The 24,714-nt window shown below is 52.3% G+C and overlaps 3 protein-coding genes across 6 annotated transcripts; 2 read left to right on the top strand and 1 right to left on the bottom strand.

Moving 5' to 3' along the window:
• The first annotated feature begins 1,608 nt into the window (after positions 1-1,608).
• C28H10orf95 (chromosome 28 C10orf95 homolog) lies at positions 1,609-2,259 on the top strand. The gene has a single exon (XM_069460310.1). It carries the CDS (start codon positions 1,609-1,611, stop codon positions 2,257-2,259), a length of 651 nt encoding a protein of 216 aa, XP_069316411.1.
• Positions 2,260-13,410: 11,151 nt separating this feature from the next.
• On the top strand, positions 13,411-21,252 carry CUEDC2 (CUE domain containing 2). 2 transcript variants are annotated; one of them, XM_069459911.1, is made up of 9 exons: positions 13,411-13,530; positions 19,268-19,351; positions 19,707-19,850; positions 19,944-20,005; positions 20,095-20,225; positions 20,307-20,489; positions 20,630-20,691; positions 20,772-20,832; positions 20,915-21,252. In XM_069459911.1, exons 2-9 carry the CDS (start codon positions 19,278-19,280, stop codon positions 21,059-21,061), a joined length of 864 nt encoding a protein of 287 aa, XP_069316012.1. In that variant the 5' UTR covers positions 13,411-13,530; positions 19,268-19,277; the 3' UTR covers positions 21,062-21,252. The 2 variants fall into 2 exon arrangements, with proteins under 2 accessions (XP_069316012.1, XP_069316011.1); XM_069459910.1 differs by having other exon boundaries at positions 19,265-19,351; positions 20,915-21,243.
• Positions 21,253-21,364: 112 nt separating this feature from the next.
• FBXL15 (F-box and leucine rich repeat protein 15) lies at positions 21,365-23,848 on the bottom strand. 3 transcript variants are annotated; one of them, XM_069460225.1, is made up of 5 exons: positions 23,728-23,848; positions 23,503-23,633; positions 23,193-23,346; positions 22,387-22,892; positions 21,365-21,698 (listed from the first exon to the last, which is right to left on the bottom strand). In XM_069460225.1, the coding sequence occupies exons 2-5, from the start codon at positions 23,541-23,543 to the stop codon at positions 21,509-21,511; spliced, it is 891 nt and encodes a 296-aa protein (XP_069316326.1). In that variant the 5' UTR covers positions 23,544-23,633; positions 23,728-23,848; the 3' UTR covers positions 21,365-21,508. The 3 variants fall into 3 exon arrangements, with proteins under 3 accessions (XP_069316326.1, XP_069316325.1, XP_069316327.1); XM_069460224.1 differs by having other exon boundaries at positions 21,375-21,698; positions 23,503-23,821; XM_069460226.1 differs by lacking the exon at positions 21,365-21,698 and adding an exon at positions 21,705-22,245 and having other exon boundaries at positions 23,503-23,821.
• Between the last annotated feature and the right edge of the window lie 866 nt (positions 23,849-24,714).

Here is a 24,714-nt window from a genome sequence, read left to right as displayed (position 1 = left end):
AGGGGCCTGGAGCTCAGACAGGGCTCACTCTGTCTCGATGAAGCAATCTTTCTGGCTTCACCCAAGTGACTTCTGGGCTTTGGCTTCAGTTGGACTGGGTTCAAATTTCACTGTGCTAGTTATAGGCTGTGTGATCCTGTTGCAGGATAAGAAGGGGGAGCCTTCACCAAATGACTGACCCAGAGACCAGGCAAGGGAGAAGACAAGCGTTTGGGATAGGGTCCAAATTCTGAGCCCCGAACAAAGAGTGTAACAGTCCTTTAAACGTTTTTAGGAAGGGTGAGGGGCACAGTTACAATGCTGTTATCTCTATTCCTAGTGGGGGCAGGGTCCTGAGCAGGCAGTGGTCAGGCATGCATGTCTTATCTTTTTGGTGCCTGCCTGCTCTTTGTAAGTAAGTTACAGAAGTCATAAAGCAAGTTAGCAGTTTTACAATCTAGATCCTTAGCAGTTTTTACAACTTTACACCTTTTGTCCCTGGTACAGAGTTCCCACCGAATTTCTTCCTGTTTCACAGGGGCTGAGGACCCCTACCACAATCCCAGGAAAGCAGCCTAACTTCTCTGAGTCTTTGGTTCCTTATACATTAAATGAGAATATCACTATGTATTTCACATGGCTGTTAAGAATTGAAAGCACTGTGTAACATTCTAAGGTGGGAGGATTTTGCGATAGTCTGAAAGAAACCCCAGCATGGATTGGCAATAAGACTAATATTGTGAGCATGAGTCTTGAGACAGACATGGGGTTGAATTTTGCCCTTACCATAACTACCTGTGTGAGTCTGGGCATGTTATTTAACCTACATTAGCCCCAGCCATTGAACACATTTATTGTGTACCAACTCTGAGGCAAGTAGCTTCTTGCTATGTAATGTGGGGATATTATTAGCACTACCTTCCTAGTGATGTAAACTTGAAGTCAGATGCTCACAAGCAACTTGATTGAGTGCCTGGTGTGCAGGAACTTCACTCAAATGTTAGGGTACCCCGGCCTATCTGGAGGGGCTGAGAGGTTGGGGTGTAGGAACTGGGGGCTAACTCAGTGATGCTGTGGGGAGGCAGATCCTGAGCTCAGGGCTCTGCCTTTAGGGCAGGGCCACTATGACCCGTGCTCACCCTGGTGCAGACAGAGGCTGGCTGGTTCCTGGCCAGATCGAGGTGTTTCCCTTTGCCTGGTAACGGGGAGGTGTGGCTGAGGCAGGGCATGGAGGGGAACAGTACAACTGAAAAGTGGTGGTGGAGGGGCCTCGCTCGGGATTCCTCTGGTTCCTCCAAATACTGGGGACCTGCTCCCCCAGGCTGAAGGAGACAAGTGAGTGGGGAGTTACTGGGAAGAGCATGACAGGAGCTGAGGGCTTGAAAAGGCCTTGGGTCCTTATTACATGCTGGGAGCCCGGGGTTCAGCCCAGCCCTGGGACAAGAGGTGAGGTGGGGAACTAAACATCTGATGTAGGGAGTTCCCCACAGCTATGATCCAGAGCTCTGGGTTGCCAGGGGCCAGGGACGGATAAGGGTAAGAACGAAGTCTGTAACCACACAGCCTCCACCACAGGTCCGGACCAGGATGAGGCCCCAATGAAAACGGACATCGCCTGAGGTTCGAATCATGTACTCATACAGCTGCCTGCCGCCCGAGGAGGGCGTCTGGCCGCCGCCGCTGCCCCTCACCTGCGCCTACCTGCCCGCCTCTCTGCTGCTGCCGCCCATCCAGGCCCACAATTTCTGCAGCCGACCCTGGACCCTGCGTGCGGGCGAGTGGGTGGCCCCGCGGGAATACCACTGCTTCCACGGCCCGGTCGCGCCCCTGGCTGCCGCGCCGCCCTGGTGGGCCTTCCCGCCCGTCTACGGTGCGGCCCTGCGCCCGCCCTTCCCTGCCGCCGCCGGCGTCCCGGGGCCGTCGCTGCAGGCGCCCGCGACGGCGGGGGTGGCGGCGGCCGAGAGCTGGACGCCGTGGCCCGAGGGCAGCAGCCTGGAAGCCGAGCTGCGATGGGGCCGCGTGGAGCGCGCGCGGGGCCCGCGCCTGGAGCTGCCGGACTTCGTGCGCCGGGAGCTGCGGCGCGCGTACGGCACGTACCCGCACACCGACGTGCGCGTCACCCACCGCGGCGGCGAGTTCCTGCTGCAGGCGGCGCCGCGCGGCCGCGAGCCCGAGTACCGCGTGGGGAGGCGCGTGGTGCGCCGGCCTGACAGCGGCGACAGCCCGGCCCGGGAAGCCGCGGAGCGCAGCCGCCCCGGGAAGAGGAGAGGCCTGAGCTGACAGCGCCGCAGGGCCCAGCTGCCCGCCCGCGAGAATGCACGCGCCTCTCCTTCCTGCGCCCCCAACCCGTGCGCGGGAGCCGCTCGCTGCGCCTCACCTGTCTTTGGGTTTTTCCGTGACGGCCCGCCGGCCCCCTCCTGCACTTCTTTAATTTCTTTCGCATTATTGCTGGACGTTGGGGGAGGACGAAAAGCAATCAAGGACATCTCTGGATGTTCTATTCTTCCTTCCTTTTGGGGGCTTAGGAAGCGGGGAGTAGGGTGGTAGAAGGGCCTGGACCCTTTGTTCCCTCACTCCCTCCTCCTTCCCATCTTCTTCTCCTAAGAAGCCTGCCCTTCTGTAAGCCCCAACTTTCCCCTCGTCTCCTCCCTCTCCCAGAGCCCCCCCACTTCCAGCAAAGCTGGGGGAGCGACATCCCCAACTTGTAAAGAAAAGTAAATAAAGGAATGAAGTCAATTGTACACTGTGAGATAATTTTTATTTGGGGGGTGGTGTTTTCTCATCGGTGTAAAGAGAGCTTTACATCCTCCCTTGGAGTACAAGGTAGGGTGGCGAGTTGTTACAGTGGCCCTCTGGAGAATGTGTGCACCCTGACCCCTGGGCCTACCTCCCCTCTTCCCCAGCTCCCCTCCAGTGTTCAGGCTAACACCTACGCTCTCTTGGTCCTGTGGCCCACCATCCACAGAGATTCTGAGGGTATAAGCTCTATTGTTGAAGTGTGGTAGGCATGACTAGGGAAGGGATGCCTGAGACCTGGGCTTAAGGCTGGCTTTGACATTTTCTAACCTATATCTTAAAGCTCTCTCAGCCTCAGTTTCCTCATCTGTCAAAGAGACATAAAATAACCCAGCCTACTTGGAAGTTAAGATGAAAGTCACTTCTTGTTTACCAATTCTTGCTAAGTCTTTAATTCTTAATAGGCTGAGGTTTGCAATCTTACAGGAGTTTGCTGGAGAGTGGCCACATGTCCAATTTTAACTACTCTAGCCAGATCACCAGATCTGATGCCCAGCTGTAGAAATTTGGTCCCTTGTGGAATTGCTACTGAACTTCTATTTGGTTACCTGGGTATACAGGTGAGTTATTGAAACTATAGACCACCTGATTAGATACTATTGTATTTATGAGTTTCATGGAGTTCTCTCAAACCTCAGCACTTTGAAGAGGTGTTTCCTCTGATCAGTGGTTTGCTCTTATCTTTTAAGCACAAAGGATCTCATAACTGATCATGTTTTTCTTTTTGCCCTGGTTTTCAGGGAGCTCAGAGCCAAATTTGCTTAGTATCTTTTGTATAAAGCCTGGATCCTGAAATGTTACCCCTAGTTTCATCTTATTTTCCTTTCCTTTTTTAAAAAAAATTATAAAAACACAAGAAGGTGGCATAGTGCAATGGGTTTGCTATGTGACCTTGTGTGAATTATTTAATGTCCCTGAACCAATATCTTCATCTCAAATGGGGATGATGATACTAGAACCTATCTCATAAGGTTATTGAGAAGATCCTATGAAATCTCAATGTTTCCACAGTACACACAGTGTCTACCCCAGTGCCTGGCATACATTAAGTGCACATATGTTAGTGTTTGTTTTAAAAAATAGTTTTCAATACAGAAATACATGACATAGGAAACTGACATCTTTTCTGATTTCCCTCACTTCCTAATGATCACTGGGGTCCAATCTATTATGTTTCTATTTTTTTCTATGCACATAGTATTAACTACATAAAAGAATTTCGTTGTTTTGCCTATGACATTTTATTTTACACTAAGTATATCTCGGACATCATTCCATGTCAGTGCATATAGAGCAAACTCATTCTTTAACAGCACCCAGTATTCTGTAGCTATTGGATTATTTCCAGTTTGTAGAGATTAAAAAAGTACAACAAATTTCTCGAGTGCCTATTATTTGCCAGAAACCGTTCTAGGCCCTCGGAATACAGCAGTGAATGAGACAGCCATGGCAGTCCCTGCCCTCATGGAATTTATATTTTAGTGGGGAGATATGGGGACGGGGCCACAGGCAAATAAAGAAAGGGAAGTTGTTATACTATAGCAGGAATAAGGGGCTGAAATAGAAAGAGGGAGTTAGGTAGCAGAACTTAATTTAGAATAAGGTAATCAGGGAAGGCTTCTCTGAGGAGGTGACATTTTAAGCTAAGATCTAAAAAATGCAAAGATTGCCCTGTATCAAAACAAGAAAACAGAAAAAAAAAAAAAAAAAGAATGCAAAGAAGATAACAGGCAAACAGAAGGGTGAGGGAGAAGCCAGGCAGAAGGCATGGTGGGTGCAAAAGCCCTAAGGAGTGAAGGTTATCTTCACTCACTCAACAGGCATCTGAGAGCCCACAATATGCTGGTCAGTATTCTAAGTACTGGAGCTATAGCAGAAAACCAAACAAGTCCTTGCCCTCATAGAGCTTGCATTATAGGTGTAACGTAGAGGAGGAGAGACTGACAAGCAAATAGGTAAGTATACGACACAATATCCAATAGTGATAAGTGATGGGTACAATTTTAAATGGAATAGAGAAGGCTTATCTGATAAGGTGACTCTTGAGTGGAGACCCTAATAAAGTCCTTTGCAAGTCATTTGAGTATCTGGGAGAGAAAGGTAGATATGACCACCCTATGGCTGAGAGTCCTTGTCCTGTGAGCAAGCAGAAAAGCATATGACTGCACATATGAAGATTATAACAGCATATTTTTACTGTACCTTTTCTATGTTTACATGCACAAATATTTATCATTGCATTACAGTTGCCTACAGTATTCAGTACAGCCACATGCTGTACAGGTTTGTAGCCTAGGAGCAATAAACCATACCACACAGCCTAGGTGTGTTGTAGGTTATACCATCCAGGTTTGTGTAAGAACGCTCTGTGATGTTCACAGATGGCCAAATCTCCTAATGATGCATTTGTCAGAATGTATCCCAATTGTTAAGTGACACGTGACTGTAATAAAGGCAAAAGAAGAGACGGCTTGGTTCTATTTGGAAGTAGTGAGTGTGACGAGAAAATAAATGTCCTTGAATATTCATCTTTGTTCACATATACAAGTGTTGAATTGTAGAATCTAAAGTCTTAGAATTAGAAATTGAATCACTGGACAATGACACCCTAGCAGTAACAAGCACAACAAATAGGCCTTTAGTTCTAAGTTCCATTCGCAACTAAAAGCCACCAGGCCCCTTGGAAAAATGGCTGATTCCAGGGCCTGGACAGGGAAGGTACAAGATGAGCCTACAACAACTTGTTCCAGAAAATAAAGGACTGCTCAAAAATGTCAAAAGGACAAAGGAGCCAGCTTAAAGAGACTTCCACTGGCCAAACTGGGGACAATTTAAGCATGAAAATAAATAATGACACTAACATATTGAATAAACCCATAACCCATTGAATAAAAATAAAAATCCGGCCGGGCGCGGTGGCTCACGCCTGTAATCCTAGCACTCTGGGAGGCCGAGGCGGGTGGATCGCTCGAGGTCAGGAGTTCGAGACCAGCCTGAGCAAGAGCGAGACCCCGTCTCTACCAAAAATAGAAAGAAATTATATGGACAACTAAAATATATATATACAAAAAATTAGCCGGGCATGGTGGCGCATGCCTGTAGTCCTAGCTACTCGGGAGGCTGAGGCAGTAGGATCGCTTAAGCCCAGGAGTTTGAGGTTGCTGTGAGCTAAGCTGACGCCACGGCACTCACTCTAGCCCGGGCAACAGAGCGAGACTCTGTCTCAAAAAAAAATAAAAAATAAAAAAAATAAAAAAAATAAAAAAATAAAAATCCATAAGTCCATACTAATATTAATAAAATAAATAACTATGAAGGGAAAGCTCTTCCTTACAGTAGAAGGAATAATGAAATTAGAAAATCAGCTGGGCACAGTGGCTCACACCTGTAATCCTAGCACTTTGGGAGGTGAAGGAGGGAGGATTACTGGAGGCCAGGAGTTTGGGACCAGTCTGAGCAACACATTGAGACTCCTCTCTCTACAAAAAATAGAAAAATTAGCTGGGCGTGGTATTGTGTGGGAGGCTGAGGTGTAGGAGTTTGATGTTGCAGTGAGCTATGATTATGCCACTGAACTCTAGCCCAGGTGACAGAGTGAGACCTTGTCAAAAAAAAGAAAGAAAGAAAGATTACCATTCCCAGCCATCGTAACATAACTGATTCAGGTGAGAGTCATTCCTGGATACTAAAACTAATGAGTAAAATTTGATGAGAAACAGGATATTTATATGGTTTAGTTTCAAAATATGTTCCAATAAGATACTCATCAATTAAAATACAAAGTGAAAAATAGTAACCTAGTAGTGCAGCAGGGAAATCTGGTGTGTATCACCTTAACTAAGTTATCCCAGTGTCCATAGTGTCCATCCCTCCTTTCTTTCTTTCTTTCTTTCTTTTTTTTTTTTTCTGGAGACAGAGTCTCGCTCCGTTGCCTGGGCTAGAGGGCCGTGGTGTCAGTTTAGCTCACAGCAACCTCAAACTCCTGGGCTCAAATGATCCTTCTGCCTCAAGCCTCCCGAGTAGCTGGGACTACAGGCATGCACCACCATGCCCGGCTAATTTTTTTTTCTATATATATTTTTAGTTGTCCAGCTAATTTCTTTCTATTTTTAGTAGAGACGGGGGTCTCACTCTTGCTCAGGCTGGTCTCGAACTCCTAACCTCTAGTGATCCTCCTGCCTCGGCCTCCCAGAGTGCTAGGATTACAGGTGTGAGCCACCGCACCCAGCCCATCCCTCCTTTCTTTCTGTGTTCTGATGGAAAATCAGAGTGCCTGGACTGCTCTGTGACCCAGCATGTCTTCGCATCAGGGTTGAACCCAAACCTGGGCCTTGAACATTCCCAGGCACTGATAAAAGCATCTAGGTCGTTGCCCTAAACACTGAAAGAAACTGGCCCTGGCCCTGAGCCAAATGCCTTAAACCGTCATGTAAATTCCATGCCTTGACCCTTCGCTGTGGACATACATAGGTAGAACATTCCTTTCGCTTTCCATCATGAGGATACGCTGCAGCACTCTGTAAGTGCCCCTGATAAATGCTTTGGACTGATCACCCTGGCATTCAGGGCTGCTTTCTTTGAAATCCCAACTGGCCCCATCTTTAAAAGGGTTGGGAGCACCCCCTTGTGGGAACTCCCCTGCCACTGCTTTTGGTGTGATTCCAGCTGGGGATTCAGAATTATGAAATGAAAGTTAACATTATCTCTAGAGGGGTAGTTAGAGTCCATCTCTAAATAAATGACATCAGTGACATAGATATATTGTACATTTATTTTTTAAACCTCTTTTTTTATATAGTTATAACATTAGATGATATCTATTTACTTTTTTTTGTTGTACAGGCTGGCCTCCAACTCCTGGACTCAAGAAGCAATCCTGCCTCAGCCTCCCGAGTAGCTGGGACTATACAAGTGAGTACCCTGCTTTGATTTTATTTTTTACTCTTGGAGAATTGTCTGCATGCTTGTAAGCCATCTCAAATCCTTTTTTGAAACATTGCAGGTTTTAAATAAATGATGAGTCCCACACTAATGTAAAGTGTGTTCTGCATTCCCTTCCTCTCTGTCCTCCTGGGTCCAGACCCTTGAAGTCTGTCTACTTACCCTATATCCAAGGATCTGCATTGCTCATAGACATTCCTCCCTGTGGCATGCCCTGGAAATGCCCCTAGGCTGCACACAAATTTACTCCTGTCCCCCCACCCCAGTGAAGGGGGAGGGCCCCCTGATTGCAGGCTTCTTGAAGGAGCCGCTGCCGCTCAGCTGCCACTCAGCTGAGCCCAGCATCCTACCTCACTCAGGCCCTGTGAATGTGAGCCCTGCAGGGAGTATAGATGTGTCCTTGTTTGATCTTTTCTTTGAACTTAACCCTTAGAAGCTCAGAACTCATAAAACATCTGGGCCGCCAGGGATCTTGCTGTTCATCTGATCCAACCTCCTCAATTTTCATTATGCTGGGAAAGCAGAGCCCGTGAGAGGGAGTGGGTCACCCAAGGTCACACAGTACGTGAGAATCCAGAGCTGATGGTGGCTCCCAGCAGGGTCTGGGCCACCAAGGCCTGAGCTGATGGACTCTTCCCCCTGGCCTTGCCCCAGCCTTTCCTGTTACTCAGACTGGCATCTGGTCTGGAGCCCTGACTGATCAGTTTCAAGCCTGACTCCAACCCCCACAGAACTTACCATTGGATAGCTCACACTCTACTCGAGGAAACAGAGTAAGAATCCTAACAACCTCATATACTTGCTGAGAACTTGCTATAATGTATGCCAGGCACTGTGCTAAAGCCCCACACGGTAACTATCAACTCATTTAATTTAATCTTCACAAAACGTTGATGTGGATATAATTATTATTATTATTATTATTTTGAGACAGAGTCTTGCTCTGTTGCCTGGGCTAGAGTACCATGGCGTCAGCCTAGCTCACAGCAACCTCAAACTCCTGGGCTCAAGCAATCCTACTACCTCAGCCTCCCAAGTAGCTGGGACTACAGGCATGCGCCACCATGCTCGGCTAATTTTTCTATATATATTTTTAGTTGTCCATATAACTTCTTTCTATTTTTAGTAGAGACGGGGTCTCGCTCTTGCTCAAACTCCTGAAGTCAAAGGATCCACCCGCCTTGGCCTCCCAGAGTGCTAGGATTACAGGCGTGAGCCACCGCGCCCGGCCTGGATATAATTGTATTGCATGGATGTAATTATCATTCCCATTTACAGATGAGAACACTGAGGCCCACAAGTTAACAACTTACCCAAGGTCACACACACTAAGAACATACCTGAGAAATCTGATTATAGTCTTAACCTCCAGGTCAAACTGCCTCTTCACACAGGAGATAACTCAACAAAATGCAAGAAACATTTATTGAACAGCTAGTATGTGCAGGACACTGGATTAAACACTTCGGGACTTGTGAATCCAGCCCCACTGGAGAGGAGCAAGGAGGATTTGTGCGAGATCACATGTACTGTTGGGGAGTTGAGAGAGGCTCTTGGAAAAGGCATCTGAGAGGGGCTTTGAAGAACATGTAGGATTCCAACAGACAGCGATGGTAAGAAAGTGTCCCCAGAAGAAACGAGGAGGCACTGGCAGGAGAGAAAACATAAAGGTGGGAGCAGGGGCAGCAGAGTTTCACTGGCGGCAGCAGGTTATGACCAGGGGGCAACAGAAGATTGGCTTGAAAGCCAAGTGGAGGCCACACTGTGGAAGACTTTAACAGCAGGGTAAGGACATTTGGGAAGCCATTGAAGTCTTTGAGCAGAGGAGTAGAACCAGTCAAAGTTATTAAAAGATCTGGCCAGTGGGCGGCAAGGGGTGGGGGGACTGCAAGAGCGCCTGGTAGGGATGTTGGAGTCTGAGCCATCCATCAACTTCTCCATGTCCTCAGCGGCGTTGATAGCGTGGCACAGCCAGGCACCAGAACTGAGTCCCTAGGGCATTTGCTAGAGCTCACAGCCTATGGAATTCAGTTCTCAGAGCCAGGTGGCCAAAGTCTTGTCAGCCTGGTCGTTGCCTCCCACGAGACGCTGCCCTCTTCGTGCTCTCTTCTGTGAATTTCCTCCCATTCCCATGATGAGGAAGTTAGGGCCCAGGATAGGTCAGATGAGGAAACTGGGATCTCAAGATATCTCCTATCCTAGGCAGGGTCGGAGCTTGGAGCTGAAAATGGGGGTCCATAGCTAAGGAAAGGGACAAGAGTTCCCTAAATTTCAACAGGAATTGGAGTCGGTGTGAGGCGAGGGGGCTCAAGGCCATGGCAGGAATTTTGCCCCCCAGACCCTGGGTACTGCATAGTCAGTCCTATCACCTACTGCCCAGATGTGTTCCTGCTAGGGCCAGATGTGGGGCTGGAGGGGCGAGGGGCTGGGGAAAGAGCCAGAACTGACTGAGAAGGGCATCTCTCTGAGAACATACCTGAGGGTGTTCCTGAGCCAAAGGGGCTCCACGAGATATGGATCCCCAAGGTAGGGGTCCAAGAATCCCCCTGAATCCTCCTTTTTTTGGTAGAGACTGGGTCTCACTTTTGCTCAGGCTGGTCTCAAACTCCTGAGCTCAAGGGATCCTCCTGCCTCAGCCTGCCAGAGTATTAGAGTTACAGGTGTGAGCAAGTGCGCCTGGCCCAGCCCATTCTCTCCATTTGAGTGAAGGTGTGAAGTATCTGGGATAGAGGAGTGGAGGAGAAAGATTTCCTGAAACACATTTTCATTTTCTGGAGAGTGAAATTGAGGGCTGGGTGCTACTCTACTCACGTGGCAGAGCTGCAGCCTATCCCTGGAGAAGGAAAGCCAGGCGGGCTCAGGAACCACCCTCCCCACACCCCTGCTGGAATCCAGACAGGGGGCCAGCACTTACCCAGGAAGCCTCCTCTCCTCGCTCCTGGGGCTGGATCTGCAATGATGCTCTCAAAGGGTGCTCCTTAAATAGGGCCGCCACCCCCGCCCCAGCCGCCTCCCGCCCCCGCCCGGGCTGGCTCTTCTGAGAAAGGAGGAAGGTGTGGGAGGGCCAGGCACTCTGCCCAGAGATCCCTTTCTGACCTCAAGCCAGAGCAGGGACCCCTGCCCCCTGCCACTCTTTGAAGCGTTCCCTTCCTCACCTGGGTCGCTGACTGGGGCCTCCCACCCCTTAAGACCAGCCCGCTGGGCTCTTTCTCTGCTCTTGATGTCTAGAAAATCTGCCCTTTATGCCAAATTCAAGCCAATTCCTCATTTTGAGGCAGGATGGTGGGGAATTGATGTGCTAGGGGAAGCTTCAGCATAGGCTTCTAGCTTTTCCCCTCAGCTGAGGACACCCAGGCACCCAAACACCAGCTGCAAAATCCATTTGAGGGAAGGGGAGCGAGGAGGCATCACTCAACCCCCTTTCACCCACGTGGCTTCAAGCAGCACCCAAAGGGCAGGTGGAGTCTGTTTCCATCCTGGACAGGGAGAGACAGAAACCTGAGGGGATGGAAAATCAGGGGCTTATGTCGGACCAGCTGTAGAATCCCGAGCAGGACAGGGGTTTCCTGGGGCCCCTACCTTACAGTCTGTGTGTGTTTTGTGTTTGTGGTGGTCCCTTTCCTCAGCCCCCCTTCTGCCCTCAGGCCCCCCCAACCTGACCCCTGCTTCACAGAGCTGGGACTCCCCAGAGTTTGAGTTGGTATTGGAGGGGCTCCCCTGAAAGCTCAGGAAGTTCTTTCTGATATCCAGCTACACCCAGCTGCCATCAAGGAAACAGAGGATAGAGGAGGGGGAAGCCACAGCATCAGGGATGGCTGCAGGGGTCTTGGGTGAGAACTAGGGGGCAGCGCTACTGAGGAAACCCAAAAGTTCCGGGAAAGGAGGGTGGTGAGGGGAGAAGAGTCATCAGTATTGTGCAATGGACAGAGGGGAGGAGGAAGGGGGATGGGGGAGGAAGGGATGGCCTGGGCTCTGGAGGGCTGGCAAGAGGCCTGGGGCTGATGTGGCTGCCCATTACCCCTTCCCAGGAGCCTGTCTGGCCAGAGTTCAAAGTGGCTGTCACCCCACCCTTCATTAACCTTAGCAGCGCCAGGCTGGAGCAACAGTGTTTTTATGGGAGAAGCGACGCCAAAAATGCCCCTCCCTTCTCCCCTTTTCCTGCCCCACCCCTCCCAGCAGCCAACCTCTTGCTCTCTCTGAGGCCAGAGGACCCTAGTGGGGAAGAGGCGCTCTGTGGTGAGGGACAGGTGGAAGAGGAAGCAGGAATCCCCTTTTTCTCCATAGTACCTTGGCACTGCCTCAGTCCCTACAGGAGAGGAAAGGATGGGACTTTATCCCTTGGACTGTGAGTTCCTGAGGGTAGGCACAACTTCTGAATCCCCAGCACCCTACAAGGGTGCTCCTGATCGGGGATAGGCCAGTTTACTCTTTTTTCCCCCCATTTTTTTCTCTTTCTTAATTAATTAATTAATTATTGCCTCCTCTACCCACCCAGCTAGTTTACTCTTGAATGGGACTCTTTCTCTCATGACCCGTTTTAGGGTTCCGGGGAAGGATGGTTGTGGGCTTCCCCACAGGGCAGCACCGGGAAGGTTGAAGCAGCAGGAACAGAAGAGGAAGTTGAGGAGGATTGGGTGTGGTGGCTCAGCCAATAATCCCAGCACTTTGGGAGGCTGAGGTGGGAGGATCACTTTAGGCCAGGAGTTCGAAACCAGCCTAGGCAACATAGTGAGACACATACACCTCTTCTCTACAAAAAATTGAAAAGAAAAAAATTAGCTGGGCATTGCGGTGTGCCCCTGTAGTCCCAGCTACTTGGGTGGCTGAGGTGGGAGGATCACTGGAGCCTAGGAGTTTGAGGCTGTAGGGAGCTATGATAGCGCCACTGCTCTCCAGCATGGGCAACAGAGAGAGACCCTGTCTCAAAATAAAAAAATAAAATAAAAAAAAAGAGGAAGCTGAGGCCCCTTGGGCCCTGGAGTTCCCCTGTCCTGTCCTGGACAAGAAGGCCCTTGAACATGGGCAGAAAGGCACTGGGAGTAGTCATGGTTTGCAGGCTGTCCAGGATCTGGGCTTGATCCTCATCTCAGCGCCTGCTGCCCCCTGTCCCCCAAATACCAGGCTCCACCTTTCCCAGACCTAGACACTAGCGCACCCTAATGTTGAGGAGAGACATCGCTGTCAAGGGGATGCAAAGGGGACAGAGAGTGGGGAAGTCAGCACCTAAGGGGTGACTGGGTGACTGGGCTTAAACCTGGACTGACTACTATGGGGGAGAGACACTGGGATTTGGGGGAAGAACAACACCAGGGCTGAGAGTAGGGGCCACCAGACCCAACCAGGGAGCCACGGGAACTGTGGAAGGGTGGGAGAGACACGGAGGAGAGAGGGAGAAAGCTACAGGATTTGAGGGTCGAGATCCTGGGAGTTAGGAAATAGGCGGATGGGAAGACCCTAAGTGGGGTCAAACGCTTCTGTGGCTCTGGCAGATGAGGAGGAACAAGGTGAGGATACAATCCCAACCACTGAGACTCCACCCATCGCGACTCCACCCACTAGCGGGACCTCCACGCCTAACTCCTCCTACCCGCAACAAAAATGGCCGCCGCGGGAGCCCATCCAAAGCCCCGGGACATTTGAGAATGAGGGTAGAAGCCCCGCCCTGTTGTGGGCAATTTGACCTTCTCAAAAATGGCCACTGCGGCGCCTCTAGAAGGGAACCGCTCTGGGCCCCGCCTTTGATCTCGTTGGTGGGGCTGGGGGATGAGAGCTGCACCGCGCGGGACAAGTCGCCGGCGGCGCCCGACGGAGCAGGTGATTTCCCCTCCAGCCCCCGGCCCAGGGCTAGGAGAGTCGCGGAGAGCATTGACCCAGGGTACCCGTCCTGTGTGTTCCCCCACGGTACCCCGCCCCTGGGGCCCGCCAGACCCCCATCTCTGATTCTCGCCGTGGCCTGTATCAAGGCACATACAGTTTGCTCAGGCCTGCCTGGTCATGTGTCCCCCAAGGCCGCAACCGCATCCCCGTGCCCTCGGGCGCACTATTCTGGACGCTTACGGGTGTCCCGCTAGCGGGTTTAGGGAGCTCCAGCTTCAGGAGTCGGCCATCATCGCGGTTCCACTTCCTGTGTTCCCCCTACTCCCGTTTGTGCTCCCGCCTGACTTTGGATGCAGGGATCCCTTGTTCCCCTCAATGTCCTTGGTTCCTCTAAGGCCTGACTTGGGGATCAGAGGAAAAGGATATCCTCTGGGGCATGCATTATGGGTCTAGGGCCCCAGGAGCAGGGCTTCATAGGGGCTGGGAGAAGCAGTGAATACTTCTGCTATACCCGTTGCTGCCTGAGTTCCCTAGGAGTCCTTTCACACTGGTTCCCAGGATTCCTCCTCCCACATGGCCTGCCCTTCTTCCACTTTGAGCACATCCCCACCCCAAGGGAGCAGCATGGCACTCCTTACCCCAGTTTCACTTAAATTTGTCCAGAGGGTCTCTATCAAGCATCTGGAGGGTCTAGGCTTGTGCCTGCCCTTGGGAAGCTCTCAGGCCAACTGGGACCAGTGAGGATGGGGCAGTCAGGGTTGGCTGCAGAAAGGAAGTGAGTCCTACAGAATGAAAACTTTGGGGAGGCAGAGAAAAAGATATTCTAATTTGGGAGATTGTTGTGAGAAAGATTCTGAAGTAGGCAAGAGGGCCAGCAAAGCAGGAGAGGAGAATCAGAAGATAAGCTGGGGCCACACCATTTGTATAATGAGAGGCAGTGTACGTGTAGTGGTTAACAGTGAGAGTTCTGGACCCAGACTAACTGGGTGTAAATCTACCATTAACTTGCTCCGTGACCTTGGGAAGTTACTTAGTTACTTGCCTCCATTTCCTTGTAGGTAAAATTGGGATAGTAATAGTGTCTACATTTTAGGGCTATCGTGAGGATTAGGTAAGTAAGTACATGTAGAATGCTTGGAACAATGCCTTGTAAGCAGAGTCAGTAAATGCGAGTATTACCATCATCAGAAGTGTTTAAGCAGGACTCACGACAGGATAACACTCACATTTCATAGGCACCACCAACCAGTGTTCTCTGGCTTGGGGTCCCTAAGAAGTAATGGGGTTCTGTGGGCTATATCTGGAATTTGAAATGTCTCATGGAGATCATGCTCTTACCCTGGAGAGGGTGGGCTACTCAGGCTACAACTTAGGAAACCAGTTTGGTAGACCAATCTTCCCCAACTCCGGGACTGTGGGGGAAGAATTTTTAGGAGGAGTCCCTAAGTAGGAAGGACATGTGGAGGAAGGCTAGGGGATGGGGAAGGGCAAGCTTAGAAGGCTGGGTGAAGTTTGGACAACCCAAGAACCGGAGGAGGGAGGATATTTTCTTGAGAGGCAGGCTACAGCAAAAGCTCAGGGGAGAAAGACTTTTTATTTGGGGACAGCGGGAGTTTCCCAATAACAATTCCCTGGTCTCCGGACCTTGGTTTGAAACCCAGTAGCATCAGACACATTCCTGAGGAGCTTCTTCTCTAGAAACTAGGCTTTCATGCAGCAGCCATGGGCCTTTGTCCCAGCAGAGGTTTCCCGGCAACTGACGGCAGCCAGGATTTAAGGGCAATGTAACCCATGGTTAACGTAGGTCTCTGGAGGGGGCTCCCCTCTTGGGGGAGCTGCATGTTGGGGGCTCGTAGGTCTGGGCTGAGCTGTTCTGCTCCTCCCCAGGGCCCGTGGTAGGGTGCTGGAGCAGGAGGCATGCATCCACCTGGTAGGCTGGGGCTTCTCAGTCCTGCCTTCCAAAGCGATCCCTGTGCCGTCACAGCAACTCTGTGTTACCACTCAGGGAACCAGGCAATTGTGATCATAGATGGTTCCCCTGTCCTAACCCACTTGGAAGTCTTGATATCCCCCATCCTGCAGACTAGCCCCTGGAGTAGATACTGAACTAGGTGACCTGGATTTAAATCTGGCCATCACAGTCAAGCCAGGTGACTCTGGGCAAGTCATTAAAGGCACTGAGCATCAGTTTCTTCATCTAAGTGGGGAGTAACTATTTATTGAGGGCCTACTTCATGAGAGACATTGAGGATACAGTGGTGAGTAAGCCAGGTATGTAGTCCCTGCCTTCATGAAACAACTGGAAGAAACAGTAACACATTGACTGCCACACTACAAAAAAAATTTTTACCTTGGGGCAATGGTGTTTTATTACAAAAATGGAATAAAAACTTCAAAAACAAAATGATCCTTTCTAATTTAATGAAAACTTTTTTATTGTTTTCTGTGCATGAGTTCTGTGCAACTTGAAAACTAGTTCAGGAGGCTCCCAAGGTGAAGAGATGTATTAGTTACATATGCTTCATGAGGCCCCGGGCTCAAAACTAGCATGAATTAAATACAACTCACGTGGCAGTTAATGTGTTAAACACTGTCCAAATAACTGGTTAATTATAGCTGTGAAAGGTGCTGCTAGTAAGGAAAGTGTCATCTGCAACTAAGGTGTAATATGGCAGGGACCCGACCAGTTCCAGAGGGTCAGGGGCAGTGTCCGTTGAGGAAGGGGATTTTAAAACAAGACCAAAGGCTGGGCGCGGTGGCTCACGCCTGTAATCCTAGCATTCTGGGAGGCTGAGGCAGGCAGATCATTTGAGCTCAGGAGTTTGAGACCAGCCTGAGCAAGAGCGAGACCCTGTCTCATAAAAAAAAAAAAAAAAAAGAAAGAAAGGAAGAAAAGAAATAAAACAAGATCAAAAAGATAAGAAAGAGTAAGTGAAGGGGTGGAGGTGGAAGGGCACCCTGGCAGAGGAAACAGTTTGTGCAGAGGCCCTTGCTACAAAAAAGCTTGAGTGTGGGCAAACTGAAAGAAGCCAGGGTGGAGGGGAGTGATCCAGGGAAGGTGTGGTGCGTGGTGAAGCTGGAGAGATAATGGGCAGGACGAGGCCCTGAACTGAAAGCCATGAAAAGATTCTGGACTTATTCAAACAGTAGTGGGAAGGCACTGATAGACTTTAAGCAGGAGAAGACATGATTTTTGCAAAGATCATCCAGCTATGGTGTGGAGAACAGGTTGTTAGGAGGAGGGTTAGGAAGCTCCTGCAGGCAGGAGATGGAGCAGAGCGGGAGGAGACGTGGAGAGGAGGAGATTTGGGGAGAGAGAGTGGTCAGAGCTTGGCGACTGACTAGAGAGGGAAAGCAAGAGGTGGGTGGTGTGAAGGATAGGACTTGGGCAGGAACAGCCAGGTGCCTGGTCATGCATTTACCAAAGATGGCCTTAGAGGAGTAAAGAAACTTGAGAGAATGTCAGTGTGGAACATGTTAAGCATGAGATGCCTGGAAGATGTCCACGTGGCTGTGTCAGGGAGGTAGATGTCCCAGGTTTGTAGCTCAGAGGAGGAGACTGGACTAGAGGATTGAAAATTTGGTTGGCCAGGCGTGGTGGCTCACACTTGTAATCCTAGCACTCTGGGAGGCCGAGGTGGGTGGATCATTTGAGCTCAGGAGTTCGAGACCAGCCTGAGCAAGAGCGAGACCCCGTCTCTACTAAAAAAATAGAAAGAAATTATCTGGACAACTAAAAATACATAGAAAAAATTAGCCGGGCATGGTGGCACATGCCTGTAGTCCCAGCTACTTGGGAGACTGAGGCAGGAGGATCCTTTGAGCCCAGGAGTTTGAGGTTGCTGTGAGCTAGGCTGACGCCACTGCACTCTAGCCCCGGCAACAGAGTGAGACTCTGTCTCAAAAAAAAAAAAAAAGAGAGAAAAGAAAATTTGGGAGTTGGTGACGTAGAGCTGATACATAAAAATGTGGGCCAGATGAGGTCTTCAGGGAGGGGTGAGAGAGTGTGCGTGCAGTGAGGAGAGAGGAGTGGCAGCTTTAAGCCTGAGGAATTCCTGAGATTAGAGGGCAGAGGAAAAGGGGACAGAGAAGGATCCTGGAAGAAATGGCCAGAGAGGTAGAAGGATACCAGGAGTGTCTGATGTATCAGAAACCAAAAGTTGGTGCTGTTGAAAGGGGAAATAAGGTGAAAGCATAAGAAATTGCCCTTTTTTTGTAGATCAAAACCAGACAAAATTGCCAAGCTCATATAGTTCAACCTAATTACACCGAAACCTGAAAAGTAACTGATGACCTCAGCCTAAGAAATTTTCGTACAGATGTTGGAGCAGAAGCCAGACTAGAGATGGGAAGAAGCGGATAGAATGGAGAATAACAGGGAGTAGAATTGACAGGACTTGGTGATTGGGTGCAGCAGGTGGGGGTGAAAAAGGGCAAAATCAAGGGTAATCCCCAAGTTTCAGGTTTGGCAGCTGAGTGAGTGGTGTCAGCTGATGACACTCATCCAGGCCACTGCAGAAGGTAGGGGAGGGTGTGAACAGACTAGAACATATGAGTGTGGGGTGGGTGGAATTTGAGGTGCCTCAGAACCTTCTGAGTCGGATGATGAGCTGACATTTGGACCTGTGGGTCAGGAAACATTCATTACCACCCCCGTGTTCCTAACTCCCAGGTACAGACTTGTGAGAATCAAAAGCACGTAGGTGGGGACGAAATATGTCAACAACTATTTATCAAGCATCTAAGTGCAGGCATTTTTCTAGGTGCTAGGGCTACACCAATGAGTAAGACAAAGTGTCCCCCTCGCCCCACGTTCTACGGAGGCGGACTGACAATAGGCAAATAAACACAAAATAATGTTAAACTGTATAAATGCTGTGTAGCAAGCAGGGTAAGGGGTTCGGGAGTATGGGGAAAACTTATTTTTAGTAGGTTAGTCTGGAAAGGTCTCTCTGAGGAGGTAACATTTGAGCAGAGGCCTGGAGGAAGTGTGAGGATGAGCCAAGTGCCTGTCTGGGAGACACAGGCAGGAAGCAGCTCAGCAGGCTTGAGGAACAGCAAGGAGGTCTGGTGAGGCAGGAGTGGGGAGTTTGGAGAGGTGGGCGAGGGATGTTGTGGGGCCCCAGAGGCCTTGGGAAGGAGGATGCAAAGTCCTCTGTAGATAGCCCCAGGCTGCTGCAAGGGCAGGGATTAGGCAGGAGAGAATCCGTGAAAGACTTCCCCTTCCATCTGGGCCCCAGAGCCAGAAAAACCCCTTTGTGCAGAAGGTGGGTGGCATGTTCTGGGTGGGGGAAGTGCTGTGCTTGGTCCCAAGGTCTGCTCCTTGAGAGGCTGGACAATGGGGCCCCTTGTGGTTGGACTTGGGAGCCAATTGGCCCCCTCAATAATGGGATTCCGCAGCCAGGAGGCATGTGACCCCAAGACCTTGGCTTCTTGCCAGAGGGTCTGGGCCTGCTGCTGGGGAATGGGATGGGGGAGGAGGAGAGGTAGGGGGAAGGGGAGGGGAACTTCCCTCTGGGGACAGTGCCCTGCTCTGTCTCAGGCTGCAGGAGGTGAGAGATAGGTGGGGGAGGGGCTGTGGCTCTGCTTGGGGCAGTAGGGAGGGTGACATCTAGACACCTACAGATGGTTCCACTGGCAGGCCAGGAGGGAGGAGCCACTGCCCCCAGGCCCAGTGGGTGGGGGCAGGCAGGAGAGGGCCTGGCAATCCTGTCTGTTTGTGTCCCTTCAGAAGAGGAGAGAGCATGGAGCTGGAAAGGATTGTCAGTGCAGCCCTCCTTGCCTTTGTCCAGACGCACCTCCCGGAGGCCGACCTCAGGTAGCAGCAGCTGCCCTAGAAGGATCACGCTAGGGCCAGGGCTGGCCCTGCCAAGCAGTACTCTGGGCCCTGGCTGGTGAAGAGACGGGGGAGGAAAGCACTCAGCCCTATTCCTGAGGTGGGGGAGGGCCGATTATGATTTGTTGAGGTGGCCTGACCTCTCATCCTGTCCCTGTCATCTTTGTTGGACAGATGTGAAACCATAGCTCTGAAGGAGGGTGGGGTAGTCTCTGGCCTCAAGGACTGAGGTCTAGTTTAAGGACCCCATGAAGCTGAGGGCTGGAGTCTCAGGCTAGGTGGGTTGCGGGAGGTATCCAATGTCCTACCCAGGGCTTGTCCTGTCTCCTTCCTGTAGTGGCTTGGATGAGGTCATCTTCTCCTATGTGCTTGGGGTCCTGGAAGATCTGGGCCCCACAGGCCCATCAGAGGAGAACTTCGACATGGAGGCCTTCACTGAGATGATGGAGGCCTATGTGCCTGGCTTCGCCCACATCCCCAGGTGGGACCTGGCTGGGGTCAAGAGGAGGAAGGGGTCTGGTTGATTATGGGGGGAGGGCAGAGTTGTCCTCTCTCCGCCCTCCTGTCTTTTCAGGGGCACAATAGGGGACATGATGCAGAAGCTCTCAGGGCAGCTGAGTGATGCCAGGAACAAAGGTAAGTCTGGGGCTTTGGGCACTTGGGTGATATATAACTCCCCACACCCTCCTAAAGCCCTGGCCAACCAGATGCTCTGTCCCTTTAAGAGAACCTGCAACCACAGAGCTCTGGTGTGCAAGGCCAGGTGCCCATCTCCCCAGAGCCCCTGCAACGGCCTGAAAAGCTCAAAGGAGAGACCAGGTCTTCTGCTGATGCTGCTGGGGACACCCAAGACAAGGTACTAGTAGAAAAGGCACAGATGAGGCACCTGAGGGGGGAAAGGAGGAAGTACTGCCTCTCATTAACATGGTGCCCACAGGCAGCCGGCGCTGAAGAGGAGCTGCTGCCAGGGGTGGATGTACTCCTGGAGGTCTTCCCTACCTGTTCCCTGGAACAGGCCCAGTGGGTGCTGGCCAAAGCTCGGGGTGACTTGGAGGAAGCTGTGCAGATGCTGGTAGAGGGGAAGGAAGAGGGGCCTCCAGCCTGGGATGGCCCCAACCAGGTATCTTCTCCCAATCCCCTACCCCTGACATGTAGCCTTAGCTACATTTCCCCTTAGTGGTAAGCCCCTACCCCTACCTATCCCTCCCTCTTTCCCCTGCTGGTGCCCTTGGGCCTAGACCAGGCCTCTCCTCTCTGCAGGACCTGCCCAGGCGCCTCAGAGGCCCCCAAAAGGATGAGCTGAAGTCCTTCATCCTGCAGAAGTGAGTCTGGGCTGGGCTGGGCTGGGCCCTGGAGGGTCTTCCCAGGGTGACTGGAGCTTCACCCAGCCAGTTTTTGGCAGGTACATGATGGTGGATAGCGCAGAGGATCAGAAGGTTCACCGGCCCATGGCTCCCAAGGAGGTGAGTGGTGCTGGGGATGTGGAGTGGGTGGGACTGGCTCCTGACCCCTGCTCCTGCCACTCACTGCCTGATTGCCTGACAGGCCCCCAAGAAGCTGATCCGATACATCGACAACCAGGTGGTGAGCACCAAAGGGGAACGATTCAAAGACATCCGGAACCCTGAGGCCGAAGAGATGAAGGCCACATACATCAACCTCAAGCCGGCCAGAAAGTACCGCTTCCACTGAGGCACTGGCCGGACTCTGCTGGAGCCTTCTAGGCTCAGGTCCCAGAGGGATGCAGGAGCCCTACACCCCCACATAGGGGCCTCCCTAACTCCTGTCCCCCATCTTTATCCCCCTTCTCTACTTCCTTACTCCATAGTGTTAACCTACTCTCGGGGCTGCCTCCACGGGCACAGTAAAGGTGGCCCAAGGAAGGTGTGAGTCATTCTGGTCATTTCTGCCTCAGGGATGGGATACTATGCCTGTCTGACCTTCCCTCCCCAGCCTCACATCCCCTAGTCTCCGACAGGGCAGCACCAGGCAAGAGGGGGTAAAAAGCTCTTTATTTGAAGCTCCAGGGTGGGGCAGGGCACTGGTCTCTCACCAGAGGTCCCCACAGTTCAGTTTCCCTACAGCTCAAGTGTCAGGCCCCAGCCACACAGTCCAGCTGTGCTCCGACCAGCAGGTGGGTCAGACCTGCAGGTTGACAAAAGGTGCAAAGCCCGCCATGTCCTGTAGCAGTACCAGGGCCTGGTGCAGCGGTGGCTCCACGTCGATGTCGACGCCGCGCTTTCGCAAGCGGCTCAGGCTGGGCTCGGCCACATGGTGGCAGTGCCTCACCCGCAGCGAGCGCAACGCGGGGCAGTACTCGGCCAATGTCCTGAGAGAGGAGTGGGGTGAGGATAGGGGCACAAGGCCACCACACCCCACCGCACCCACAGCAGGGGAAGGGGCGGGGCCCCGAACCCACTCAACCTCTGACTGGCTCCAGCCAAGGCCAGGTCTCCTTCCAGCTCAGGGCATACTTTTTTCCTCCCTACACAAGGGAGGCGGCCTGTATTGGGGTCATATACTCCATGCCTCCAGTGAGCTGGAGACTTCTGGTCTCTTTTAAAGGGGAAACCTAAGTGGGGCGCAGTCGCCCGCTCCTGTAATCCCATCTACTCTGGATAGCTAAGGTGGGAGGATCGCTAGAGCCCAGGAGTTTGAGATCAGCTTGGGCAACATAGGGAGACCACTCTCTATAAAAATACATAAAAAATAAAAGGGGTACCTGCTCCTCAGCTCCACCTAGGATTGTACATTTTACCCCTTGTTGAAGAAAAGCCAGAAATCGACTATCCATGTGAAATCTTCCAATGTGTAAATGCTGGTTAAAAGTTTTTAAACTGTGGGCTCTCTGGCCTGGGCAATCCTAGAGGTCTTTTCTGTTCAGGATTGGGGTGCTGTGGTTAGCAGGAAGATCCAGAACCCCCAGTCCAGCCTTTTGACAACTACAGCCCGCCCTACCCCCAGAGGCTGAGTGATTGCCCTCCTCCCACCCCACCATCCCCCCCAGGCCCAGGCACCTGACGCCGTCGCTTCCAACGCGGAGGCAGCCGGTAAGGTCAAGGTGCTCGAGTTCCGGGCAGTTCCGTGCTAACTCTTGGACCGCGGCGTCCCCCACATTGGCGTTGACAGCCAGCGAGAGGCTGCGGAGGCCGGCGCCGAGTTTCTGCGCTAGGTACACGATGGCCTCGTCCTTGAGCTGGCGGCAGGCAGTGAGGTCCAGGTCCTCTAGGGCCGGGCAGCGGTCTACGAGGCCGCGCAGCGCCAGCCCGTCCACCCAGTCACAGTGTGCGAGCGACAAGCGCTGCAGCCGAGGGCAGCCCTCGGCCAGTGCCCCCAGCGCCCGGCGGCTCAGTTGCCCGCAGCTTGCCAGCCCCACACTCCGCAGCTGCGGATTCCGCGCCAGCACGGGCACCAGGTCCTCGTCTGACAGCCATTCGTGACACGGCGCCAGCGCCAGCTCCTGAAGCCCCTCGGCGTCCCGCAGCAGCCGGGAAAAAGCGGCCCGCGGGATCTGCGGACCCACCTGAGGGCGGGGAAGCAGCTCAATTCAGCCTGTCCAGAAGGCAGGACGGGTGCTGCCTATCCACCCCTGAAGAGTTCTTTCCTGGCAGCCACCTGCCCTCCCGGGAGAGACTGCACGTTCCCTCTGAGTCGCTACCCAGTGCTCGCCCTTTGGGAGTACTCCTTGCTGCGTGGATCGCTTCCCCCGCCGCCCCGGCGGCCCAAGGGTGTCCGGAAGTGTATACAAGTGGGCTGCGGGCTGGGCTGGAGGCGGGGAGGGGGCGGTACCCTGATGGGGGCGGGGCTTCGCCCCCCGGCTCACCTGAGCGGCGTCGAAGCGGCGCAGTCCGGCCAGGTGCAGCTGCACTAGCGCCCGGAAGGCCCTGCTAACGCGCTGCAGTCGGAGCAGCTGGGGCAGCGGGACCCGGTTCAGGACGTGTGGGAGCAGCACGTCTTCCCAGGGCAGGTCCAGGAGCCTGCGGGTAGAGGGGCGTTGGCGTCCTCAGGCCACTTACCTGCGAGTACGCCCCTGTTATGCTCCTGCGCATAGAGCAACCCCTAGACCCTACCCCGGCTCAGCTTGCCTCCCCCGGGTGCCTCTTCCCTCCCTCGGCCGCTCCAGTGCTCGGTACCTGACGGCTCCAGGCTCTTGCTCCCCTCCGGACGGCTCCATCGGTGGCTCCGTCGGCTGTCTACTGCGCGTGCGCAGTAAGGTCGTCTTGCTTTGGCCTGGGAGTGGCCGCCGCAAAGCCGCCTCTTTGGCCTGTAGAGACAGACCGATTCAATCGAGTGCCGTCTCACTGAGGATCCTATCTGAAAGCTTTCCGGATGGACCCCGAAACTGAGGCGAAACAGACCGGTGGCGTAACATTAGACCTCGCCTTCTCTGCTACTGGGCTTGAGGCCCGAAGCTGGAGAATGCGGTAGACATCAGAGACTGGTTTCTGTCGTCGTCTTGGGCCAGTAGCCGCCTCTGAGTGAAGCGGTGATGGGAGGAGCAGGGAAGGCCGAACGCAGAAGGGGCGGAGCCAGAACTCCTAGGTTACGGGCCTCCCCTCTGCCCTCTGGTCGCGTTTAGCGACTTTGAAAAATGAGGAGAGACTATCCTGGCTCTTACTTTCTGGCATGTAATAGGTGTTCAATAGGTAATTGTTCAAATAATGAATAAATGAGAAAAGCTAGAATTTTTATTACTTCATCAAGCAAACTTGCTCAAACCTCCCGTTCCTGGTTATTGTGAAGTACCGAGCTATCCAGCCTATTCACTCCAGAATAGTGAATAGATTTAGCGAACAGCCAGGTTTACACCTGGGGGAGAGATGTAGGGGGCGCTAAGAAGGACTATATATCCAGCTGGGTCCCTTTCCTTTCCTCCAGAGGTCCAGAATCCTGAGAAAAATAAGTGCTCAGCCCAGTCCGCTAGGTGTACTTGTTGGCTGGCCTTGGGTTTAGTTGTAGGGTCTAGGGTGACGCCCAAAGCTCTGGACTCAGCTTCTGGGCTGCCCTTTCACCGCGTCCCCAGGTCCTCGTCCCAGGGTCCGCTCTGTGGGAACCCCTAGAGTAGTGCTTTCCCCATCATCCACGGGGTGGATGTGGGGTAATGTGAAGGACGCGAGGGCCACTGCCATCGCTGAGGATTGCGCGCTCCTTCCATGCAACCGCTTCAGCTGGCTCTTCATAACGTAAACTGCTTCTCATCCGTTATCCCATCAGGGCTTCAGGCGCCTCTGCAAGGTGGGCAGGTCTGTGCTATCACTCCATTTTAAAGATGGGGAAACTGAGGCCCTGGAGAGGAAGCGCCTTGACCAGAATTCAGGCGAGACAGGGATAGAGAACTAAGACAT

The sequence above is a fragment of the Eulemur rufifrons genome, chromosome 28 (genome assembly GCF_041146395.1).
Source record: "Eulemur rufifrons isolate Redbay chromosome 28, OSU_ERuf_1, whole genome shotgun sequence".
In the NCBI taxonomy this organism is placed as follows: domain Eukaryota; kingdom Metazoa; phylum Chordata; class Mammalia; order Primates; family Lemuridae; genus Eulemur; species Eulemur rufifrons.
Note: the sequence above shows the minus strand (reverse complement) of the source record. Positions and strands in the feature narration are given on the sequence as shown.